General features: G+C 43.3%; 1 protein-coding gene across 2 annotated transcripts; it reads left to right on the top strand.

The window, feature by feature from the left end:
* The first annotated feature begins 4844 nt into the window (after window positions 1-4844).
* PLEKHF1 (pleckstrin homology and FYVE domain containing 1) lies at window positions 4845-18268 on the top strand. Of its 2 annotated transcripts, none has more exons than XM_032231306.1 (3): window positions 4845-5262; window positions 14339-14679; window positions 16838-18268. In XM_032231306.1, the coding sequence occupies exon 3, from the start codon at window positions 16851-16853 to the stop codon at window positions 17658-17660; it is 810 nt and encodes a 269-aa protein (XP_032087197.1). In that variant the 5' UTR covers window positions 4845-5262; window positions 14339-14679; window positions 16838-16850; the 3' UTR covers window positions 17661-18268. The 2 variants fall into 2 exon arrangements, with proteins under 2 accessions (XP_032087197.1, XP_032087198.1); XM_032231307.1 differs by lacking the exon at window positions 14339-14679 and having other exon boundaries at window positions 4847-5025; window positions 5145-5262.
* Window positions 18269-20104: the final 1836 nt, after the last annotated feature.

The raw sequence follows: 20104 nt of genomic DNA, 5'->3' as shown, positions 1-20104 counted from the left end.
TGTGTTGAAGTTGTTTTAACGCAAACCAAAGATGCCTTTCAAAAAACAAGTTTACATCATATTCTTATGCATGCCAGTGCTGTGTGTGAGGTAATTGAAGGTGGTCCTGACAAGTGTCGTCGGCATCTTCATATTCGGTCACATGGGCGACAAGCCACTCCCACCCAGTCACATGGGCGGCAAGCCACTCCCACAAAGGAGGCCACACCCACAGAGTAGGTTCGAACAATTTTTGAAACCCACCACTGAGCGGTATATAAGTCTAAGTGCTATTGCTATTAATGAGAACACTTCCAATAATATTGGGCATAATTGTAAAAATTAGGGAGACAAAAAAAAACTACAATTTTGGAAGCTGTATTCCATCTGCAAGGTTTCAGGAAGGGAATAACAGTATTTGGTTCACTGTGCAACTTGGATAGTATAAAACAACTGTTCATGCCATGTGATTTTGACAGTCTCTTAATCAAAAGTTCCTTTACCTTTTAATCAAGCCCATTTTTTTTCTACCTACTCCAGTGAAGATTTGTGCCTATCGTGGCAAACACCGTTACAACTTTTTAAATTAACTTATCATGATTGCAGGCTTGTTCCCGGCAATATTTTTTCTCCCCGTGCTAATATTTGAACTGGCTAATCTACCTAAGCTTTCGTGTTTGAAATATCTAATCATTTTGTCATGATTTCCTTTGTACAATAAAAAAAAGAACCCAAGCAGGGCATAAAAGATGGCTTTTTAAATAAAACAGGTGCAAGAGAAGTTATAAGAATCCGAAAGAGAAATGTTCTCTTTTCTAGTAAGGCTAAAGTCAACAAACGCACAATAAGTGGCTCAGCTGAAGGAAAATGAAACCAGGTTGAAATATTGCTTGCAAACAGCGAGGCTTGGAAATTGATTTTGACACTATGACAACGTCAAAAGATTTACATTACAGGAATATATTTCAGGGAGGGTGAGAGCACAACGCTTTTGAAAGCTCTCAGCAAATGACATCCAACCATTCCTTGGCAACCATTTGTCTGAAGTGGTGTAGGGTTTCCTGCCTAAGCAGGGGGTTGGACTAGAAGACCTCCAAGGTCCCCTTCCAATTCTGTTATTCTACCTTCATTTCTTGAAGCATTTATTTCCATCAAAGGTATCTTGGTCTTTCACCCTGCCTTTATTTTACCCGCGGAAGAAAAAACCCAGAAACTATTTGAAACCAATTTAATATCTTCCTTACCATTGACTTTTTTTGCGGGGGGGGGGGGGGGGGGGGAGATGGTGTTTTCCCCCATTCCGTGTCATGTTCAGTTTTGATTTTAAAACATTTGCAGGTTCACAGTTGGGAATGGAGAATAAGATTCAGATTGGAAGGGATCTTGTAGGTCATCTAGTCCAACCCCCACCCAAACAGGAGACCCCACACCATTTCTGACAGACGGCAGTCCAGTCGCTTCTTGAAAGCTTCCAGTGATGAAGCTCCCACAACTTCCAAAGGCAACTTCTGTTCCATGGGTTGATTGTTCTCACTGTCAGAAAAATTCTCCTTATTTCCAAGTTGAATCTCTCCTTGATCAGCTTCCATTCATTATTCCTTGTCTGGCCTTCAGGTGCTTTGGAGAATAGCTTGACCCTCCTATTGGAGCACTGCTATTGTGTGGCCCCTGGTCCTTCTCTTCACAATAGCAGAGTTGGGGCCTTGGAAATCTTCTAGTCCAACCCCCTACTCAAGCAGGAAACCCTCGACTTGGCATCCTCAAACTATGGCCCGCCAATGCAAAGTATCCAGCCCGTGGAGTAGTGGGATGAAAAGCAGCTGCCAGCTTGTAAAGAAGTGCTTTAAAAGTCTTTAAAAACAGCCTTCCAGATGTTTTTTACAGCCATGTGATCCATTAAAAGTCTTTAAAAGACTTTTAAAAACAGACTTTCAGATGTTTTTCACAACCATGTGATCCATTAAGTCTTTAAAAACAGCCTTTCAGATTTTTTCACAGCCATGTGATCCATTAAAAGACTTTAAAAACAGCCTTTCAGATGTTTTTCACAGCTATGAGATCCATTAAGTCTTTAAAAGACTTTTAAAAACAGCCTTTCAGATGTTTTTCACAGCTATGAGATCCATTAAGTCTTTAAAAGACTTTTAAAAACAGCCTTTTAGATGTTTTTCACAGCCATGTGATCCATTAAAAGTCTTTAAAAAACAGCCTTTCAGATGTTTTTCACAGCCATGTGATCTATTAAAAATCTTTAAAAACAGCCTTTCAGATGTTTTTCACAGCTATGAGATCCATTAAAAGTCTTTAAAAAACAGTCTTTCAAATGTTTTTCACAGCCATGTGATCCAGAGCGGGTGGGTGAGTAGGGGGAGGGGCTGTTTTTAAAGTAGCACTTTAAAAGTGAGTGAGGGGGGGGGGACATGTCTCCATGTCTCCTAGCTTTTTCAAAATCAGCTGAAGTTGGCTAACACTAATTCAAATGCAACCGCAGTATAATGCCTGAAGGAGAATCCACCCACTGCTTTGATTCTTCCCATATATAAAGTACAGCCACCAAATTGGTTGCTGGACAACTTTGGTAGATATTCATGTGTGTATATATACACATGCACAAGTGTGGCAAAAAGCAAATCAGTTTGTGAATTCTCCTCCAGGCTTAAAAGACCTTTAGCCCTGTAATCCCAAATAAGCAGTCCCACACTTCCCATTGAATTAGTGTATTTATGTTGCTTAAAATTGTTCTTCATTTTAAATATTGTATTATTTCATGGGTTTTTTTTGCGTTACAAATGAAGATATACAGTATTCTGAATATACTGCATTCAGTTTTGGTCGCCAGGATGTAGAAAAGATGTGGAGACTCTCGAAAGAGTGCAGAGAAGAGCAACAAAGATGATTAGGGGACTGGAGACTAAAACATATGAAGAACAGTTGCAGGAACTGTCTAGTTTAATGAAAAGAAGGACTAGGGGAGACATGATAGCAGTGTTCTAATATCTCAGGGGTTGCCAGAAAGAAGAGGGAGTCAAGCTATTCTCCAAAATACCTGAAGGCAAAACAAGAAGCAAAGGGTGGAAACTAATCAAGGAGAGGAGCAACTTAGAACTAAGGAGACATTTCCTGACAGTTAGAACAATTAATCAGTGGAACAACTTGCCTCCAGAAGTTGTGAATGCCCCAACACTGGAAGTCTTTAAGAAGATGCTTGATAGCCATTTGTCTGAAGTGGTGTAGGGTTTCCTGCCTAGGCAGGGGGTTGGACTAGAAGACCTCCAAGGTCCCTTCCAACTCTGCTGTTGTATTGTATTGTCTATGTGCAGTGCTCATAGAAATTATTTCATGTTGTTTTTCAAACTATAGTCTGGCCCCAACAGTCTGAGGGACCATTATCCTTCCTTAATTCACCATTGGAGGCTGTGTCTGTGTGTGTTGATTCTCGCCTTCTTCCCCTTGCTTCCAATGTCTCTCAATGCCCATCTTGGGGTTTTTAGTTGCAGTCTTAATTGGCGCAGTTCTCGGTCTGGTTTATTGTGTAGTCATCTGAAAGATATGATCAGGAGTTATTTTGAAGGAAATCCTGTTTGTTTTATTCTTTCTTTAATGGCCTATTTTAAGAATCCTGAATCTGCCGTTGTAATGAAGTTAGGCAAGTGGCAAGAAAGTTTGTGCTCTTTTTCCCTTTGGGGGGATGGGTGGTCTTAAGTAAATAGATTCCTTGGGTTGAGCAAGTAAAGCAAGGACAAAGGCAAAATGGACTGCTAAGTTGGCCACGCCCACCCAGTCACATGACCACCTAGCCACGCTCACCCAGCTGGTCCAGCCCACCCACCCCCAACAGTGTGAGGGACCGTGAACCGGCCCCTTGTTCAAAAACTTTGAGGACTCCTGCCCTAGACCATTTCAGACAAATAGAAGTCCAATCTCGTCTTTAGAAAACCCTCCAGTGTTTGAAATACCCACAACGTCTGGAGGCGGGCGGTTCCACTGAGTAATTGTTCTGACTATCAGGAAAAAGAGAAGAGGTGGAGAGGACACCACTTTCTGGTTCTTGGTCTATCTACTTGGTTCTTCCCCTCCCCCCTGTGAACGTTAATGATGACTTGAGGTTATCAAGAACATCTTCTCAGTGCCGGTTGAGATCAGATGAAGGATATCCCTTTTTCTAAACATGAAGGATATCCCTTTTTCTAAACACAGGACGGGACAACTCCAATCTCGGAAGTGACTCCAATCTTCTCTCCTTTTAAGATCCATTCAGGAAAAATCCACTCCCTTTTTTTGTCACTTGATTTAAACTTCTGCTGGGTTTCTCTTCTCCCCAGATTCGCTTCTTCCTCCCCCCCCCAAAAAAAATATTTTCACCTCCCCACCACACCATTCATCTTTTTTCCTCCTCCCACTCCCCTTTCCTCCTCCTCTTCTTCTTCTCCCCCTCCTTCTCCCCCTCTTCTCCTCTCCTCCCTATTCTTCCTCCTCTCCTCCTCCTCTTATTCTTCTTCTCCTCCCCCTCCTTCCTCCTCCTCTTCTTGGTCTTCTTCTTGTTCTCCTCCTCCCCCTCCCTCCTCTTGTTCTTCTTGTTCTCCTCCTCCTCCTCCTCCTCTTCTTCTTCTTCTCCTCTTCCTCCTCCTCCTTCTTGCCTACCCCCTCTCCCCACCCCAAAAACAAATAAATAAATCACCAGGCTCCGATTGTGCCCTCTCTGATTCGTTTCCTGACGTTTTCTTCCTTTCACGATTGTCCTCGCCTGCTTGGGGGGGGGGGGGGGGGGCGTGGCTAAGCTTTGGAACGCTGAGACTTGAGCGTTCCAGAACCGGACGGTCTGGCTTCCCACTGGCGCCGCGCTGATTGGCTGGGACCCCGACATCAAGGGGAGGGCGTGGAATGTTGGAGAGTTCGTGCGTTCCAAAGATACTTTTTCCCCCGTGTAACTTTTTAGCCCTCGCCGCAGAGATCGCGAATCCGGAAGGAAAAGAAAGAAAGAAAAGGGAGGAAAAATAAAAGCAGGCATTTATTTGATCGTGCGTCTCTATTGGGATCTACTCTGAAGTAAGCGCCGCACAGGATCTGGTTTCCAGCCGGATCCATTAAATCTCTTAGGGGAGATCCTAAATTGCGAGGGGGAACTTCGAGTCTCGGGGTTACAACGACCCGCCTAACTCTTTCAGCGGTTCCAGCAGATCGGAGAGAGAAGATCTTTGAACTGGCCCCTTGGGATCGCAGGGATCGAGAGAGAGCGGCCTCGGCCGCCTCGGTTTGGAGCGGAGCCAAGGAAGTCACAAGAAGGTAGGCTGGGAATTGGGTTTTACCTCGCCCGCGGATCTCCGCCCCGCGGTGGCTTTCAGAATGAAGACCGCGCGGGTGAAACGTACTTTGCACCACTGCTGGGTCCTTGGATTGGGGGAGGGGGGAGGGAGAAAAAGGGGATTTAAATACAATGCACTCCAGTCCCATCCTTTCCTCTCCCCCCACCCCATATCATATAGTTCCAACTTCAACAGAGATTCTTGAAAGAATGCAAAGAAGAGCAACAAAGATGATTAGGGGACTGGAAGCTAAAACATGAAGAACGGTTACAGGAACTGGGTATGTCTAGTTTAATAGAAAGAAGGACTAGGGGAGACATGATAGAAATCTTCCAATATCTCAGGGGTTGCCACAAAGAAGAGGGAGGGAAAATAGTTTATTTTCCAAAGCCCCTGAAGGCAGGACAAGACGCAATGGGTGGAAACTAATCAAGGAGAGAAGCAACTTAGAACCGAGGAGAAATTTCCTGACAGTTAAAACAATTAATCAGTGGAACAACTTCCCTCCAGAAGTTGTAAATGCTCCAACACTGGAAGTTTTTAAGAAGATGTTGGATAACCATTTGTCTGAAGTGGTGTAAGGTTTGCTGCCTAAGAAGGGAGGGGTTGAATAGAAGACCTCCAAGGTCCCTTCCAACTCTGTTATTCTAATATCGAATTCTTATGAGTAGCCACTGACCTGTTCCAACATTTCCCTTGTTTTTCCTTTGGAAAGTTACAAAAATAACCAGGACGGGCAGACCTGAGGGGGGTAATGTGCATACGTATATCCCCAAAGGTGCATTTTCGAAAGGCAGCGAGACTTTGTTTTTCCTTGAAGAGGTTTCGCTTCTCATCCGAGAAGCTTCTTCTGTTCTGACTGAATGGATGCTCCTCCAGCAATCAGAACTGAAAGAAGCTTCTTGGATGAGAAGCGAAACCTCTTCAAGGAAAATTTTTTTTTGAAAAAGCACCTTTGGGACAATCGTGATTTTTGGGTGATTGAGAATCTCCCTAGACATGGTGCACATGTATGTTCGTACAGATGTGATAGACATCTGTGAGGGATGAACAGTGCCCAAGAAATATTCTTTTGACTATGAAGAATCACAAAACGGCCATTCGGTATAGCAGTGTTTCTCAACCTTGGCAACTTGAAGATGTCTGGACTTCAACTCCCAGAATTCCCCAGCCAGCGAATGCTGTACAGTGTAAATGCTTTCATCTGATTTTAAAGTACAGCTAGTCCTTGACTTTTGACCACAATGGACCCCCCCGAATTTCTGTTGTTAAGTGAGACATTTGTTAAGAGAGCTTTACCCCATTTTACGACTTTTCTTGCCACAGTTGTTAAGTGAATCACTGCAGTTGATCAGTCGCTAACCCGGTTGTTAAGTGAATCTGGCTTCCCCATTGACTTTGCTTGTCGGAAGGTCGCTAAAAGTGACCCCATGACCCTGGGACGTAGATATGAACCCATTGCAATAGCAGTTAGACTTATATACCGCTTCATAGGGCTTTCATAGCCTTCTCTAAGCGGTTTACAGAGCCAGCATATTGCCCCCAACAACAGTCTGGGTCCTCATTTTACCCACCTCGGAAGGATGGAAGGCTGAGTCAACCTTGAGCCGGTGAGATTTGAACTGCTGAACTGAAGATAGCAGTCAGCTGAAGTGGCCTGCAGTACTGCACCCTAACCACTGCGCCACCTCGGCTCTTCTTAGAGATGCCAAGCGTCTCAATTTTGATCGCACGATTGTGGGGATGCTGCAAAGATTGTCCCTTTGAAAAACGGCCCTGAGTCATTTTTTGCAGTGCTGCTGAACTGTTGTAAAGTCGAGGATCCTCTGTGTTATAGAGTAAGCCTTGCTTGGTGACCGGGGAATTCTGGGAGTGGATGTGCACACATTTTAAACTTACAGAGGCTGAGCAACGGTGTCTTAAAAACAAGCATTGGAGCCCAGCTGTACATTAGATAAAAGTTAAAATTGGCCATTCAGTTAGAGAAGGAAATTTTTATTTTATTTTATTTTATCAATTTCATATATACATTCACAATTATATGATCTCATAACTGTTATTAATAATATGTATTTATAATAATTTTTTCCCTACAGTTGACAATATACTTGAAGATTGCTTTCTTACCATCCCATAGATCCATCTTATCTTACAACGGTCCTACTTCTTCTTCCCTCCCTCCCTCTTTCCTTCCCTCGTTTCTTCTCTCCTACTCTCCTTCCTTCCTTCCCTCCTTCCTTCCCTCCCTCCTTCCCCCTTCCCTCCTTCTCTCCTTCCTTCCCTCCTTCCTTCCTTCCCTCCTTCTCTCCTTCCTTTCCTCCTTCCTCCCCCCCTTCCTTCTCTCCTACATTCCCTCCTTCCTTCCCTCCTTCTTCTGTCCTTCCTTCCCTCCTTCCTTCCCTCCTTCCTTCCCTCCTTTCTTCTCTCCTTCCTTCCCTCCTTCCTTCCCTCCTTGCTTCCCTCCCTCCTTCCCTCCCTCCTTCCTACCCCCCTTTCTTCTCTTTCTTCCCTCCGAGAAGGAAATTTGATTGCATATAGAGTCTGGGTGTGACAGTACAGAATAGTCTTAATAGTTTGTTTCACGTTTAGCAAGAAAGCTGCCTGTCCTTTCCAAGGGAATTTGGAAGTTGGGGTGCTGTTATTAAAAGGCCTTTTGAATGTATTCCCCCCCCACACACACACACACATACACAAATAGCTTCTCATTAGTACGCGGTGGCTCAGTGGCTAAGATGCTGAGCTTGTTGATCAGAAAGATCAGCAGTTCGGCGGTTTGAATCCCTAGTGCCGCGTAACAGGATGAGCTCCCATTACTTGTCCCAACTTCTGCCAACCTAGCAGTTCGAAAGCATGTAAAAAATGCAAGTAGAAAAATAGGAACCACCTTTGGTGGGAAGGGAAAAGCGCTCTGTGTGCCTTCGGCGTTTCATCATGCCAGCCACATGACCACAGAGACGTCTTCGGACAGCGCTGGCTCTTTGGCTTTGGAACAGAGATGAGCACCGCCCCCTAGAGTCAGGAACAACTAGCACCTATGTGCGAGGGGAACCTTTACCTTTAGCTTCTCATTGTACTGGGGAAAATCCCACTTATGGAAAAGTTTAATAGGTTATAGTATGAGTGTTTAATCTTGTTCAAATAATGGAAGATAGCTTTTCTCATCCTGAGGCCTGTCTACTTTTTACTTCTTCAATGAAAGAGTTCCGGCTAGGAACTGTAGTTTGGAGGATACCAGGTTGAAAATGACAGCTTTGGAGATTCTAAAATCTAAAATATTGGTAGACCCAAAGGAAAAACTTGGGTTGCATCCAGTGTCTTCTAAGAAATCAGTGACTTTGATCTCAAAGGAGACGTCGGATGAAAGTCCCTCTTCCTGTCATGGAAAGAGAATTAAACTTAATCTCAATTGCAGAGCCAGCTTTTTACCCAGCTGCCTTTCACAAACCATGAGTCACCTAAATACTCAGACCTTCCCTTCCCCAAGTGCCCAATTAAAGAGCATCACCAGCAAAATAGGAAGAAACATAACAAGTCATAAAGGTTTCCGCCTTTTTTTTCAGCCACTCTGTTGAGGGTTAATTTAATGGGTTCTAGACAATGTGGAGGGACACAGTGGCTAAGACACCGAGCTTGTCGATCAGAAAGGTCAGTAGTTTGAATCCCTAGCGCTGCGTAACAGGGGGAGCTCCCGTTACTTGTCCCAACTTCTGCCAACCTAGCAGTTCGAAAGCACGTAAAAATGCAAGTAGAAAAATAGGGACCACCTTTGGTGGGAAGGTAACAGTGTTCCGTGCGCCTTCGGCATTTAGTCATGCCGGCCACATGACCATGGAGACATTTTCAGATAGCGCTGGCTCTTCGGCTTTGAAACAGAGATGAGCATCACACTCTAGAGTCGGGAACGACTAGCACATATGTGCGAGGGGAACCTTTACCTTTGCCTTAGACAACCTGTGACCCATTGGGTCATTGCTTCAGAGAGATATATTTCCCTAAACAGAAAAACAAAATTAACACAGCTGAGCAAAAAAAGCAGCGGCAACAGGACTGACATCCGACTTCCTGTTGGCTTCCCCAGTGACGTTCCTTGTAGGAAACTGGCAGGGAACATTGGAAATGATGTCCAACTGAGCACAGCAGTACAGCAGCATTAAGTGGCCAAATTTGAATCCCATGGGTTGTGGTCTTTGGATGCATTCTTTAGGTTAGTTCATTTGAGGTATATCGATTCAAAAATGATTGCCTTAAGATGCATCATTTCAACCAGTTGAAGGTTACCAGCAACCAAACAGAGGCGAGGTAGTTAGTAGTACATAGATATTGTGAAGTAGAGAGCTTGCTTTGTAAGGCGCATTCTTCTGTTGGCAGAGAGACGCCAGCAACAAGAGAGTGGGATGAGGATGGCATACAATGGTTGAATTGACTATGAAATGAAAAAAAAGGGTCAGCTGGTGGAACATGGACAGAATAATGGGTTTTTCATAATCAGAGGGTTAAAATCCATCGCCTTGCAAATCTGAGCAATGAGAAGAAAAATCCCTACTTTTTCTGCCCAATTTAGAGTTAAAGGTAAAGATTCCCCTTGCACATGTGTGCTAGTCGTTCCTGACTCTAGGGGGCGGTGCTCATCTCCGTTTCAAAGCCAAAGAGCCAGCGCTGTCCGAAGACGTCTCCATGGTCATGTGGACAGCATGGCTAAATGTCAAAGGTGGACAGAATGCTGTTACCTTCCCACCAAAGGTGGTTCCTATTTTTTCTACTTGCCCTTTTGCATGCTTTCAAATTGCTAGGTTGGCAGAAGCTGGGACAAATAATGGGAACTCACTCCATTATGTAGCGCTAGGGATTCGAACCACCGAACTGCCGATCTTTCGATCGACAAGCTCAGCATCTTAGGCACTGAGCCACCACATCCCCCTAATTTAGAATTACAAACTTCTATTTTTTTCCCTTTAACTTTTTCCTATCATTTTGAAATAATGGCAGAATTTGGCACAAATAGGTAGAAAGGAGTTGGGACCACTCAAAACAGAAGGATTTGCAAGCATTCTCCTTCTTTGCAGTTTTATCTCTGATGAGTCACAAATTACAGTAATCTGTAGAGGTTAACCTTTGGCAGATAACCCAGCAGCTCCCATCGATTGGAGCAGAATGTTCTGGAGAAGTAAGTGGCCTTTTAAAGTTAGTTCTAGACCAGGGGTGTCAAACTCAAGGCCAGAGAGCTGGAGCCGACTCTTAGATCTGACCCATGGGGCCACCCTGGAAACAGTAAAGGACCAGCCCACGATGCCTCTGCCAGCGAAAACAGAGCTCGGGAGAGCTGTGTGCCGCGCTCCTGAGCTCCGTTTTCACTGGCAGACGGTTGCAGGAGGCTGTCACAGCTGAAAACGGAGCTTAAGAGGCCCACGGGCAACATTCCCAATTGCATTTTCATTGGTTGCAGGAGGCCGTTGCAGCAGGAAACGGAGCTCGGGAGCCTGTTTTCACTGGCAGAATGATCAGGCTGCCACGGGGATGTCAAGCTTGCCACACCCACCCTAGCCATGCCCCCCCCCAGCCCCTCCCCAAGGTCATACCCAAACCCAGATGCGGCCCTCAATGAAATTGAGTTTGACACCCCCTACTCTACCCCTTTATTCTAATGATTCCATCTCAGTCGCGCTTGGCTCATGACGTTTATTCAGAAGCTGGTAGAATTGCAGAGCAGAGAGAAAGGGATTTCCCCCACCACCACACCTCCCCAGGGAAGGTGGGGAGTGATAGATACTCTTAGTCATTCTGCCCAAGTGACATGCAGGGAAGGCCGGGCTCCATTTCTTGACTCATGCTCTTGATTTCTTGGCTAATAGCAACCACCCTTTTCTACGAAATTACCGTATTTTTCGAGCTATAAGATGCAATTTTTTGTCTCCCCAAAGAGGATGAAAATGACTGGGCGTCTTATAGAATGAATATTGCCGAAGCTTCACCCACCTGACGGCCATTTTTTTTTGGGCTTCCACATTCCTCATTTTTTTAGCCTTTTTCAGGCCTTTTTTCAGCCCATTTTCAAGGCTTTTTTGGCCTGTTTTTTAGGCTTTTTAGAGGCTTTTTTCGGTCCATTTTTGAGGCTTTTTTTTACCCATTTTTGAGGCTTTTCTTGGCTCGTTTTCGAGGCTTTTCTTAGCTCGTTTTCGAGGCTTTTCTTAGCCCGTTCAAAAAAAGGTGGACCAAAAAAAAAGCCTCAAAAACAGGCCAAAGAAAGCCTTGAAAATGGGTAGAAAAAAAGGCTGGGAATGGGCCGGAAAAAAGGCCGAAAAAAAGGGCCAAAAATGAGGCACACAGAGGCCATTTTCCTCTTCTAAATTTAGATGCGTCTTATAGTCAGTTGCGTTTTATAATCCAAAAAATACGGTGATTCAATGATATTTAAGTTAGGCAAAGCAATTTAAGGATTTGTTCTACCCTTCGTTCCTGAGTTGGTTTCACGCTAGGGTTTCCAAGACAGCCGAGAAGAGTCCTCCGGTTGTTCTCCTGGGGCTCCCTTAGGACCATGAGACAATTCCTCCCAGAGGCATTCAAACAAACAATTTGTTGCTGAGTGCCATGCATAAAACTCAGGCCTCTTTGGGGTTTATTTCCTTTTTACAGCAAGTTTCCAGATTTTTATGAAGCAAAGACGACATGGACAGTTTGGGAGCAAACCAGAAGCTAAAAACAAAGATTATGATTGTGGGAATTGGCATAGATGGAGTTCTTTGAATTGCAGTGTCCCAAGGTCCTGTGATCACCTGTTGAAGTCAATGGGCTAAGCCAGATTCACTTTTAAAAACCGTGTTACTAATTTAACATGGGCAGTGATTCACTTAACAACTGGGTCAAGAAAGGTGGGGCAAAACTCGCTTAACAACTCTCTCACTTAGCAACACAAAGATACGGAGACTCTAGAAAGAGTGCAGAGAAGAGCAACAAAGAGGATTAGGGGACTGGAGGCTAAAACATATGAAGAGCGGTTGCAGGAACTGGGTGTGTCTAGTTTAATGAAAAGAAGGACTAGGGGAGACATGATAGCAGTCTTCCAATATCTCAGGGGTTGCCACAAAGAAGAGGGAGTCAAACTATCCTCCAAAGAACCTGAGGGTAGGACAAGAAGCAATGGGTGGAAACTAATCAAGGAGAGAAGCAACTTAGAACCCAGGAGAAATTTCTTGACAGTGAGAACAATTAATTAATGGAAGAACTTGCCTCCAGAAGTTGTGAATGCTCCAACACTGGAAGTTTTTGAGATGATGTTGGATAACTATTTCCCTGAATTGATGTAGGATTTCCTGCCTAAGCAGGGAGGGGTTGGACTAGAAGACCTCCAAGGTCCCTTCCAACTCTGTTTATTCTATTCTATTCTATTCTATTCTAATAAGTTTCTCAGCAACATAAATTTTGGGTGCAATTGTGGTTGTGAGGACTACCTGTAAAATAATCTGAGATAAGAAGTCAGTTTATCTTAGTAGAGAAGGCCACTATTTATGCGTATCTACTCTTCCTTCCAAAATATGTCTGCATACAATTCTTTGAAATGAAGTGGCCCTTTTAAGCAGCGGTAAGATAAATACAATTTGGATTTTATTTGTTTGCTGTAGAGATATGGTCACCATTTCACCTAGCTATCGCTCCCTTTGGATAAGGAGCTACAAGCTATATATTTTTTCCCTTTCTGTTCATATCTTCTGAGATTGGGAGGCTTATATGCTGATAAGGAGTTGCAAGTTTGCAACTCCCAGTGGAACAAGATAATAACCCAAGCCCCATTTACACAAAACCATCCTTTACAATTCCATTTGAGGACACTAGGTTCATTCATTCAAAGGTCAGCCTGTGAATGAAACCTGAAAGAATACATAATATTCAAACAAAGGGAAAATTGCACATTCAAATTCCAGTGGCTTGCCTAGCTATCATTAAGTGTCAAACTAGATTTTTATGTAATAAGCTTGAATAAATCTTCTGAGCTGCAATTTAACAAAGAGTCTCGATCCTTTGGTGGCTCAGTGGCTAAGACGCGGAGCTTGTCGATCAGAAAGACCGGCAGTTTGGCGGTTTGAATCCCTAGAACCGTGTAACAGAGTGAGCTCCCATTACTTGTCCCAGTTTCTGCCAATCTAGCAGTTCAAAAGGACATAAAAATGCAGGTAGAAAAATAAGGACCACCTTTGGTGGGAAGGTAACAGCGTTCCATGCGCCTTCGGCGTTGAGTCATGCCAGCCACATGAGCATGGAGACGTCTTTGGACAGCGCTGGCTCTTCGGCTTTGAAATGGAGATGAGCACTGCCCCCTAGAGTTGGGAAGGATTAGTACATATGTGCGTTGGGAACCTTTATATTTACCTATTATTGGAATCTGAGATTTGGGGAGAGTATAAGTCAACCGATGCCTGTATCAGTGATAAGTGCTGTACACTACATAAACCTTCATTCTTATTCCTAATAACGTAGAGGTGTTTAAAATTAATAAAAGGGTTTTTTGTCGGGACACAGAGTTTGCTTCATGCTCTCGGGAAGTCTCGGTCAGAACAGTAACTTTGAACAGTCACTAAGTGAGACGTTATAGGTTGAGGACTACCTGTACTGCATGACGATGATATACTTTAACCCTGGTTTGTTGAATAAGCCGCAAAGGCTGGGATCTTCTAACACGCTACCCAGCCTTTCTCAGCTCGAAATTTGCATAGTTCGTCTGCTGTAACTCTTAGCCATCTTCATGCTGGATGGGAGGAAGGCATGGAAGTTGAAATTAACAGAGACAAAGGATGTGTACAGTGGGAAAAAGCTGTGCTAATCCACGGCCATATAAACCACAATGCAAGTTGCGTGCAAACGTGTGACTTCGTTTTTGTTTCCTGCAAAATATATATATATATATATATTCTCCTCTTTTACTTTCAAAGCATTCAGTTTTGAAGGAGTTGTGGGTTTTAAGTTGTTGGGGGTGGGTTTTTTTTGCAACAGTGGTTGGCTCTCCAACTCAAAGAGACTAGTTATATTGCAAAAGAAAAGCTTTCTTACAAAACGTTTCAACCCAGGCTAAAGCGATCACAATAAGCGTCCTTGAATTTTGCCCAAGTGATCCGTATGATGAAAGACGCCAATTCTGCAGCCTCTGGGAAGGAAGCCCAGCTGAAACGGGAAGCCTAATTTCTAAGAAGGAACATGCAGGACTCTGCTGTGAAAGAGCCTCTTTTAGCCCTTCAAGATCTCTGCCGCTTTTCAAGCCAAAGAACTGGCGCTCTCTTGTTTTAAAGATAAACTTTCCAGAAATTTAAACAAAGTCTTTAAAGCACTGTTTGGGGAGGAGAATAATTGCCTGCCTATAATTGAAGAACTGGAACGTTTTAAGTCAGTTCCTGCAAATGATTTCCAGAAGGTGAATAAAATAGTTACCTAAATATTTTTTACAAAATTTCCTTCCTTTGTTCCTTCCTTCCTCCATCTCTCCCTCCCTACTTCCTCACTCCCTCTATTCTCTTCCCTCCCTCCTCCCTCTATTCTCCTCCCTTCCTCTCTCCCTCCCTCCCTCCATCTATTCTCCTTTCTTCCTCCCTCCCTTTATTCTCCTCCCTCTCTCTCTCTCTATTCTCTTTCCTTCCTCCCTCCCTTCGAAGAGAAAGAAGAGGGGGGAGGGAGGGAGGGAGGGAGGAGGAAAGGAAGGAAGAAAGAGGGAGGAAGAAATGAAGAAAGAAAGAGAGGAAGGAAGGAAGATGGAGGGAGGGAGGAAGAAATGAAGAAAGAGGAAGGAAGATGGCATTGATGTTTACAGAATAGAATACAGAACATTAGGATGGGAAGGTCTTCTAGAGCTAAATTCTGTTGAATGCCAAATCTTTTGCAACTCAAGACTTATCACTGCAGATACATTTCTACCCTCCATGACAAAAGGAATAGCAGGCTGGCACATATGTTTGTGAGCCGGATATAACAAACCACAAGATTGAGGTTGTGTGCTGTAGTCGTTTCCTTGGTTAGAACCTTATTGTTGTGTTTCTTACTTTCTTAAGATGATGGTATCCCTATTACACTCTGTATTCTTACCACTTAGGGATGTAACATTCAGAAAAGTCTCTTTTCTTTAAAAAAAAATGCTTATTTGTACACTCTTTCCAGATAAGAAACCTGCCCTGATAGGACCTTCGTATGTGTTGGCCAACGACCCGTTATATTAGCAGTTGTGTTTGTCTCTGGAAGAGAAATATGGGAACGTTCTCTGTGAACTTCAATTTACCTTTGTTCATGAGGAAATGACTCATATTTCCCACCGCCATATTTCAGAGTGTTTTGCTTGAGACCAGCGCTGTTAAGCTTCGTTTAAACAAACAAAATGTGACATCTAAGTCCCTGGAGCTTGAATCTCGGGCTGCCTAATGACGTTTGCTTAGGATCTTATGGATTCTTCCATGGAAAAATACTTTGGAGATGATCCTGTTTTAGAAATCTTATATCGGGGAGGGACAATCTGTTGAATGAGAATCCCTTTTTTTAAAAAAAACAAAGAACTCTCACATACCCGAAGAAAAGTAGAACAATGTCTCTTTACTATCCTCTTTCCCTGAAAATAAGACCTCCCCAGATAATAAGCCCAATCGGGCTTTTGAGCACATGCGCTAAAATAACCCACCCACCCACCCCGAAAATATTTAAACACAGCAGCAGCCATGAAGTGACCACACTCGCCGCCTCCTGCACCTCTAAAATAATAAGACCTCCCCGAAAATAAGGCCAAGTGCTTAATTCGGGGGTTCCCCCGCACCCTGTTTTGGCTGGCAGAATGTTGCAGGAGGCTGTCCAGGCTGAAAACAGAGCTTGCAGGCTCATTTTCTCTGGCAGAGCGCTTAGGGCCGCTACAGGTGCCCCCAACATGAGTGACGTTGAGCTAGTCATGCCCCCCTGGCCCCCCAAGTTTCAACATAAGCCTGATTCGGCTCTCAATGAAATTGAGTTTGATACCCCGGCTCTAATGTAAGCAGTTTTGTCAGGTAATGAGGATTTAATAGCTGCCAGCTGATGGAAGGTTGTAAGCTGTAATCTGTAAGATGATGCAATGTAATTGTAAGGCTGGTGCATTGAGGCTGATTCATTGCATCTATGGTATCGCCTCTTTAAGACCCTGATAGGAGGTCCACACAAGTTTATATATGGGTGGCTATTAGAAGCTGTTCCTTGGAAGGACAGATACTGAAGATGAAGCTCAGATATAGAATAGAATAGAATAGAATAGAATAGAATAGAATAGAATAACAGTTGAAAGGGACCTTGGAGGTCCTCAAGTCCAACCCCCTGCCTAGACAGGAAACCCTACACCACTTCAGACAAATGGTTATCCAACATCTTCTTAAAAACTTCCACTGTTGGAGCATGCCCCATTTTGGCTGCTAGAGGCACCATGGGCTGATCCATTGCTATTTCCATGCCAGCCCCACGGGCCAGATTTAAGCACCCCACTGGCCTGTGGGTTTTGAGTTTGGCACCCCTGGTGTAGAACAAATCGTACATGATCTTGTCATTTAATCTTTGGGGGTTTTTTGCAGGTGACTTCTCAACATGGTAGACTACCTGGCTAATACGGAGATCAACAGTCAACGGATTGCCGCAGTGGAAAACTGCTTTGGGACCTCCGGCCAGCCCTTAGCCGTGCCAGAAAGGGTCCTTTTGGGCGAAGGGATTTTGACGAAAGAATGCCGTAAGAAAGCCAAGCCCCGAATTTTCTTCCTTTTCAACGACATCCTGGTGTACGGCAGCATTGTGATCAACAAACGGAAGTACAGCTGCCAGCACATCATCCCGCTGGATGAGATCACTCTGGAGATTCTGCCGGACACCTTGCAAATGAAGAACAGATGGATGATCAAGACCTCCAAGAAGTCCTTTGTGGTTTCGGCCGCCTCACTGACCGAGCGCAAAGAGTGGGTCAGTCACCTGGAAGAATGCATTCGGCACCTTTTGTCCAAAACGGGGCAGCAGCCCCCGACGGAATACGCCGCCCCCTGGATTCCAGATAAGGCAACGGATATCTGCATGCGTTGCACCCACACCAAGTTCTCGGCACTCATCCGAAGGCACCACTGTCGAAAGTGTGGCTTCGTGGTATGCAGCGACTGTTCGCGCCAGCGTTTCCTCATGCCTCGGCTCTCCTCCAAACCGTTGAGGGTTTGCAATCTTTGCTACAAGCAGCTGATAGCCAAAAAGAAGGAATCTGGAGATGTGGCAAAACCAGTTCCTTCTCCACTGCCTGGCTATGAGGTTTCTAGCGGGGATGAAAGCGACAAATCTGATGAAGACAAACTGGAACAGTGGCCAGCCGAGACAGAATTTTACACGTCGGATATGAGCTGGTCATCTTTCCACAGTTGATTGCTCCATGGACAACTTCCTTTTAAAGGCTGTCGCACTTTTGAAAATGACCAAGAAGACTGGGTCATTCATGGACTGGCGAGAGGGCTAAACTCATGCTCCACTCCACCTATTTTTTGTTTTAGGAATAACGGAGAACTATCCTCAAGCCAATTTTGATTGGGTCCTCTAAGATTGAGTCATTCCTCTTGAAGCTCCAAATTGGATTAAAATGATATTGTGTATTTTCGAAAAATGTTGGTCCTCTGTATTTAATTTTGAAGATAGTCAGCATCTGTACTCATCAAATGTTGAGGTTTCCATCCTGGGGAACTCAACAGAACTGTTATGTAAAAATATTCCCAAGTTGTGTCTCTTGAAGAAATTGTTTTTTTTTTTTAATATGTAAAAAAACCAGAACATGAATTCTGGCAATCCAGAAATCAAAATAATTTCCAGAAGATCACTTAGCCTTGAAAATTGAGGGTACTTTGTGGGAAGCACTAAATATTGAAGTTATTTGATGAAATTTACAATAGTATTACATTTCAGAAACTGAGCTGTTTATTTAATTTTTTTAATCAACTTGAGATCAAGAAGAATTAAAAACTGACATTGCTTTGACTGTTTTCTTTTGAGAAAAAAAAGTTTGGGGAACTGGGTTTAGATATTTGGGGTCCTTTTCTAGCTTATGTTCATACAATCCACGATACTCTGGTTTGTTGAATGAGTTTTTTACTTGGAGTGTTGCTGAACTTAACCAGTAAACCAAAGTTTACTGCAATTTAGGATTACAACTATTGACTTTCTTGTGATGAGCAGAGAATTTTGATAATTAATGATCCTTTATCATATGAAGCAGATGTCTTGGAACACTAAAAAAAAAGAAGTTGGATGAACAGAAAACTGAGTTGTAGGCAGTATTGAATTATATTTATGAGAAAGAGCCAATTATTTTTAATAAGCTGAGTGTATTTAAATTATGCTTTTAACATATGCTACTTCCTAATAGAATAGTGCCTCCCTTAATAGAGTTATCGTTTTAAAAAAAAACATACACTCTACATGCCAGATATGGACTTTGGTGTTAAGAGATTATTATTGTATGAGTTTGCTTGCAAAGACCTTAATTTTGCCGATCAACTGAAAGCACTTTCATCTTTCCAAATTGAACAGAAATATCAGATGCAGATAGTCAAAGCAAAAAAGTAGCTTTGACCAGCTAGAGCAGGGGTGTCAAACTCAAGTCGTCACAGCGGCATCACGTGATGTATCAGGACATTTTCCCCCTTCGCTAATCTGGGCATGGGCACGGCCAGAGCATGACACATCCAGCCTGTGGGCTGGGGAACTATGGCATCGGTATGACCTGTGGACTTCAACTCCCAAAATTCCTGACTCATCCATGTTCAGGAATCGGATGGACGGATGGATGGATGGATGGATGGATGGGATGGATGGATGGATGGATGGATGGATGGATGGATGGATGGATGGATGGATAGATAGATAGATAGATAGATAGATAGATAGATAGATAGATAATAGGTAGGTAGGTAGGTAGGTAGGTAGGTAGATAAATAGATAGATAGATAGATAATAGGTAGATAGATAGATAATAGGTAGATAGATAGATGATAGATAGATAGATAGATAGATAGATAGATAGATAGATAGATAATAGGTAGGTAGGTAGATAGATAGATAGATAGATAGATAGATAGATAGATAGATAGATAGATAGATAGATAGATAGCAGTAGAAGTAGCAGTAGCAGTTAGACTTATATACCGCTTCATAGGGCTTTCAGCTCTCTCTAAGAGGTTTACAGAGTCAGCATATTGCCCCCAACAATCCAGGTCCTCATCCGATAGATAGATAGATAGATAGATAGATAGATAGATAGATAGATAGATAGATAGATAGATAGATAGATGATGGATGGATGATGGTGAGATGATAGAGATTGGATGATGGATGGATAGATGGATGAGATAGATAGACAGACAGATAAACAAACAAACAGAGGAGTTAAAGTTCACAGGTCATAAAGGCGAGCAAAAAAAAATCAATTTTCTCATAGCTGGTCCTTGCATGTTCCAACCCTCCAAAGCAGCCTTTCCATCTAGATACCCTTCAAATATGTTGGTCTTCCATCCCATAATTGTCATCTTGCTCTACCCACTGACTCCTTGAACTGCAGGGAAGTGTTCTCAATCGTAAGCCAAGAATCCTAAAGATAAATTAAAAACAGACCATCCTTCCTTTTTCTGATGTGGAAATGTTTTTTTCCAATTCAGTCCATTAAAAAAACCAACAATGAAATTTTAACGAGGAAGAGAACATCCTGTTCCAATTGCAACAGTATTGGACCAACGACACCAATGAATTTAACAACATTTGGGTTTTTTTTTTACTTGTTTACCTCCCATCCAGAAGTGAAGAAGATTCTTGGATGAGAAGTG

The sequence above is a fragment of the Thamnophis elegans genome, chromosome 14 (genome assembly GCF_009769535.1).
Source record: "Thamnophis elegans isolate rThaEle1 chromosome 14, rThaEle1.pri, whole genome shotgun sequence".
Taxonomy (NCBI): Eukaryota; Metazoa; Chordata; class Lepidosauria; order Squamata; family Colubridae; genus Thamnophis; species Thamnophis elegans.
This window is presented reverse-complemented; position numbering and strand designations above follow the sequence as displayed.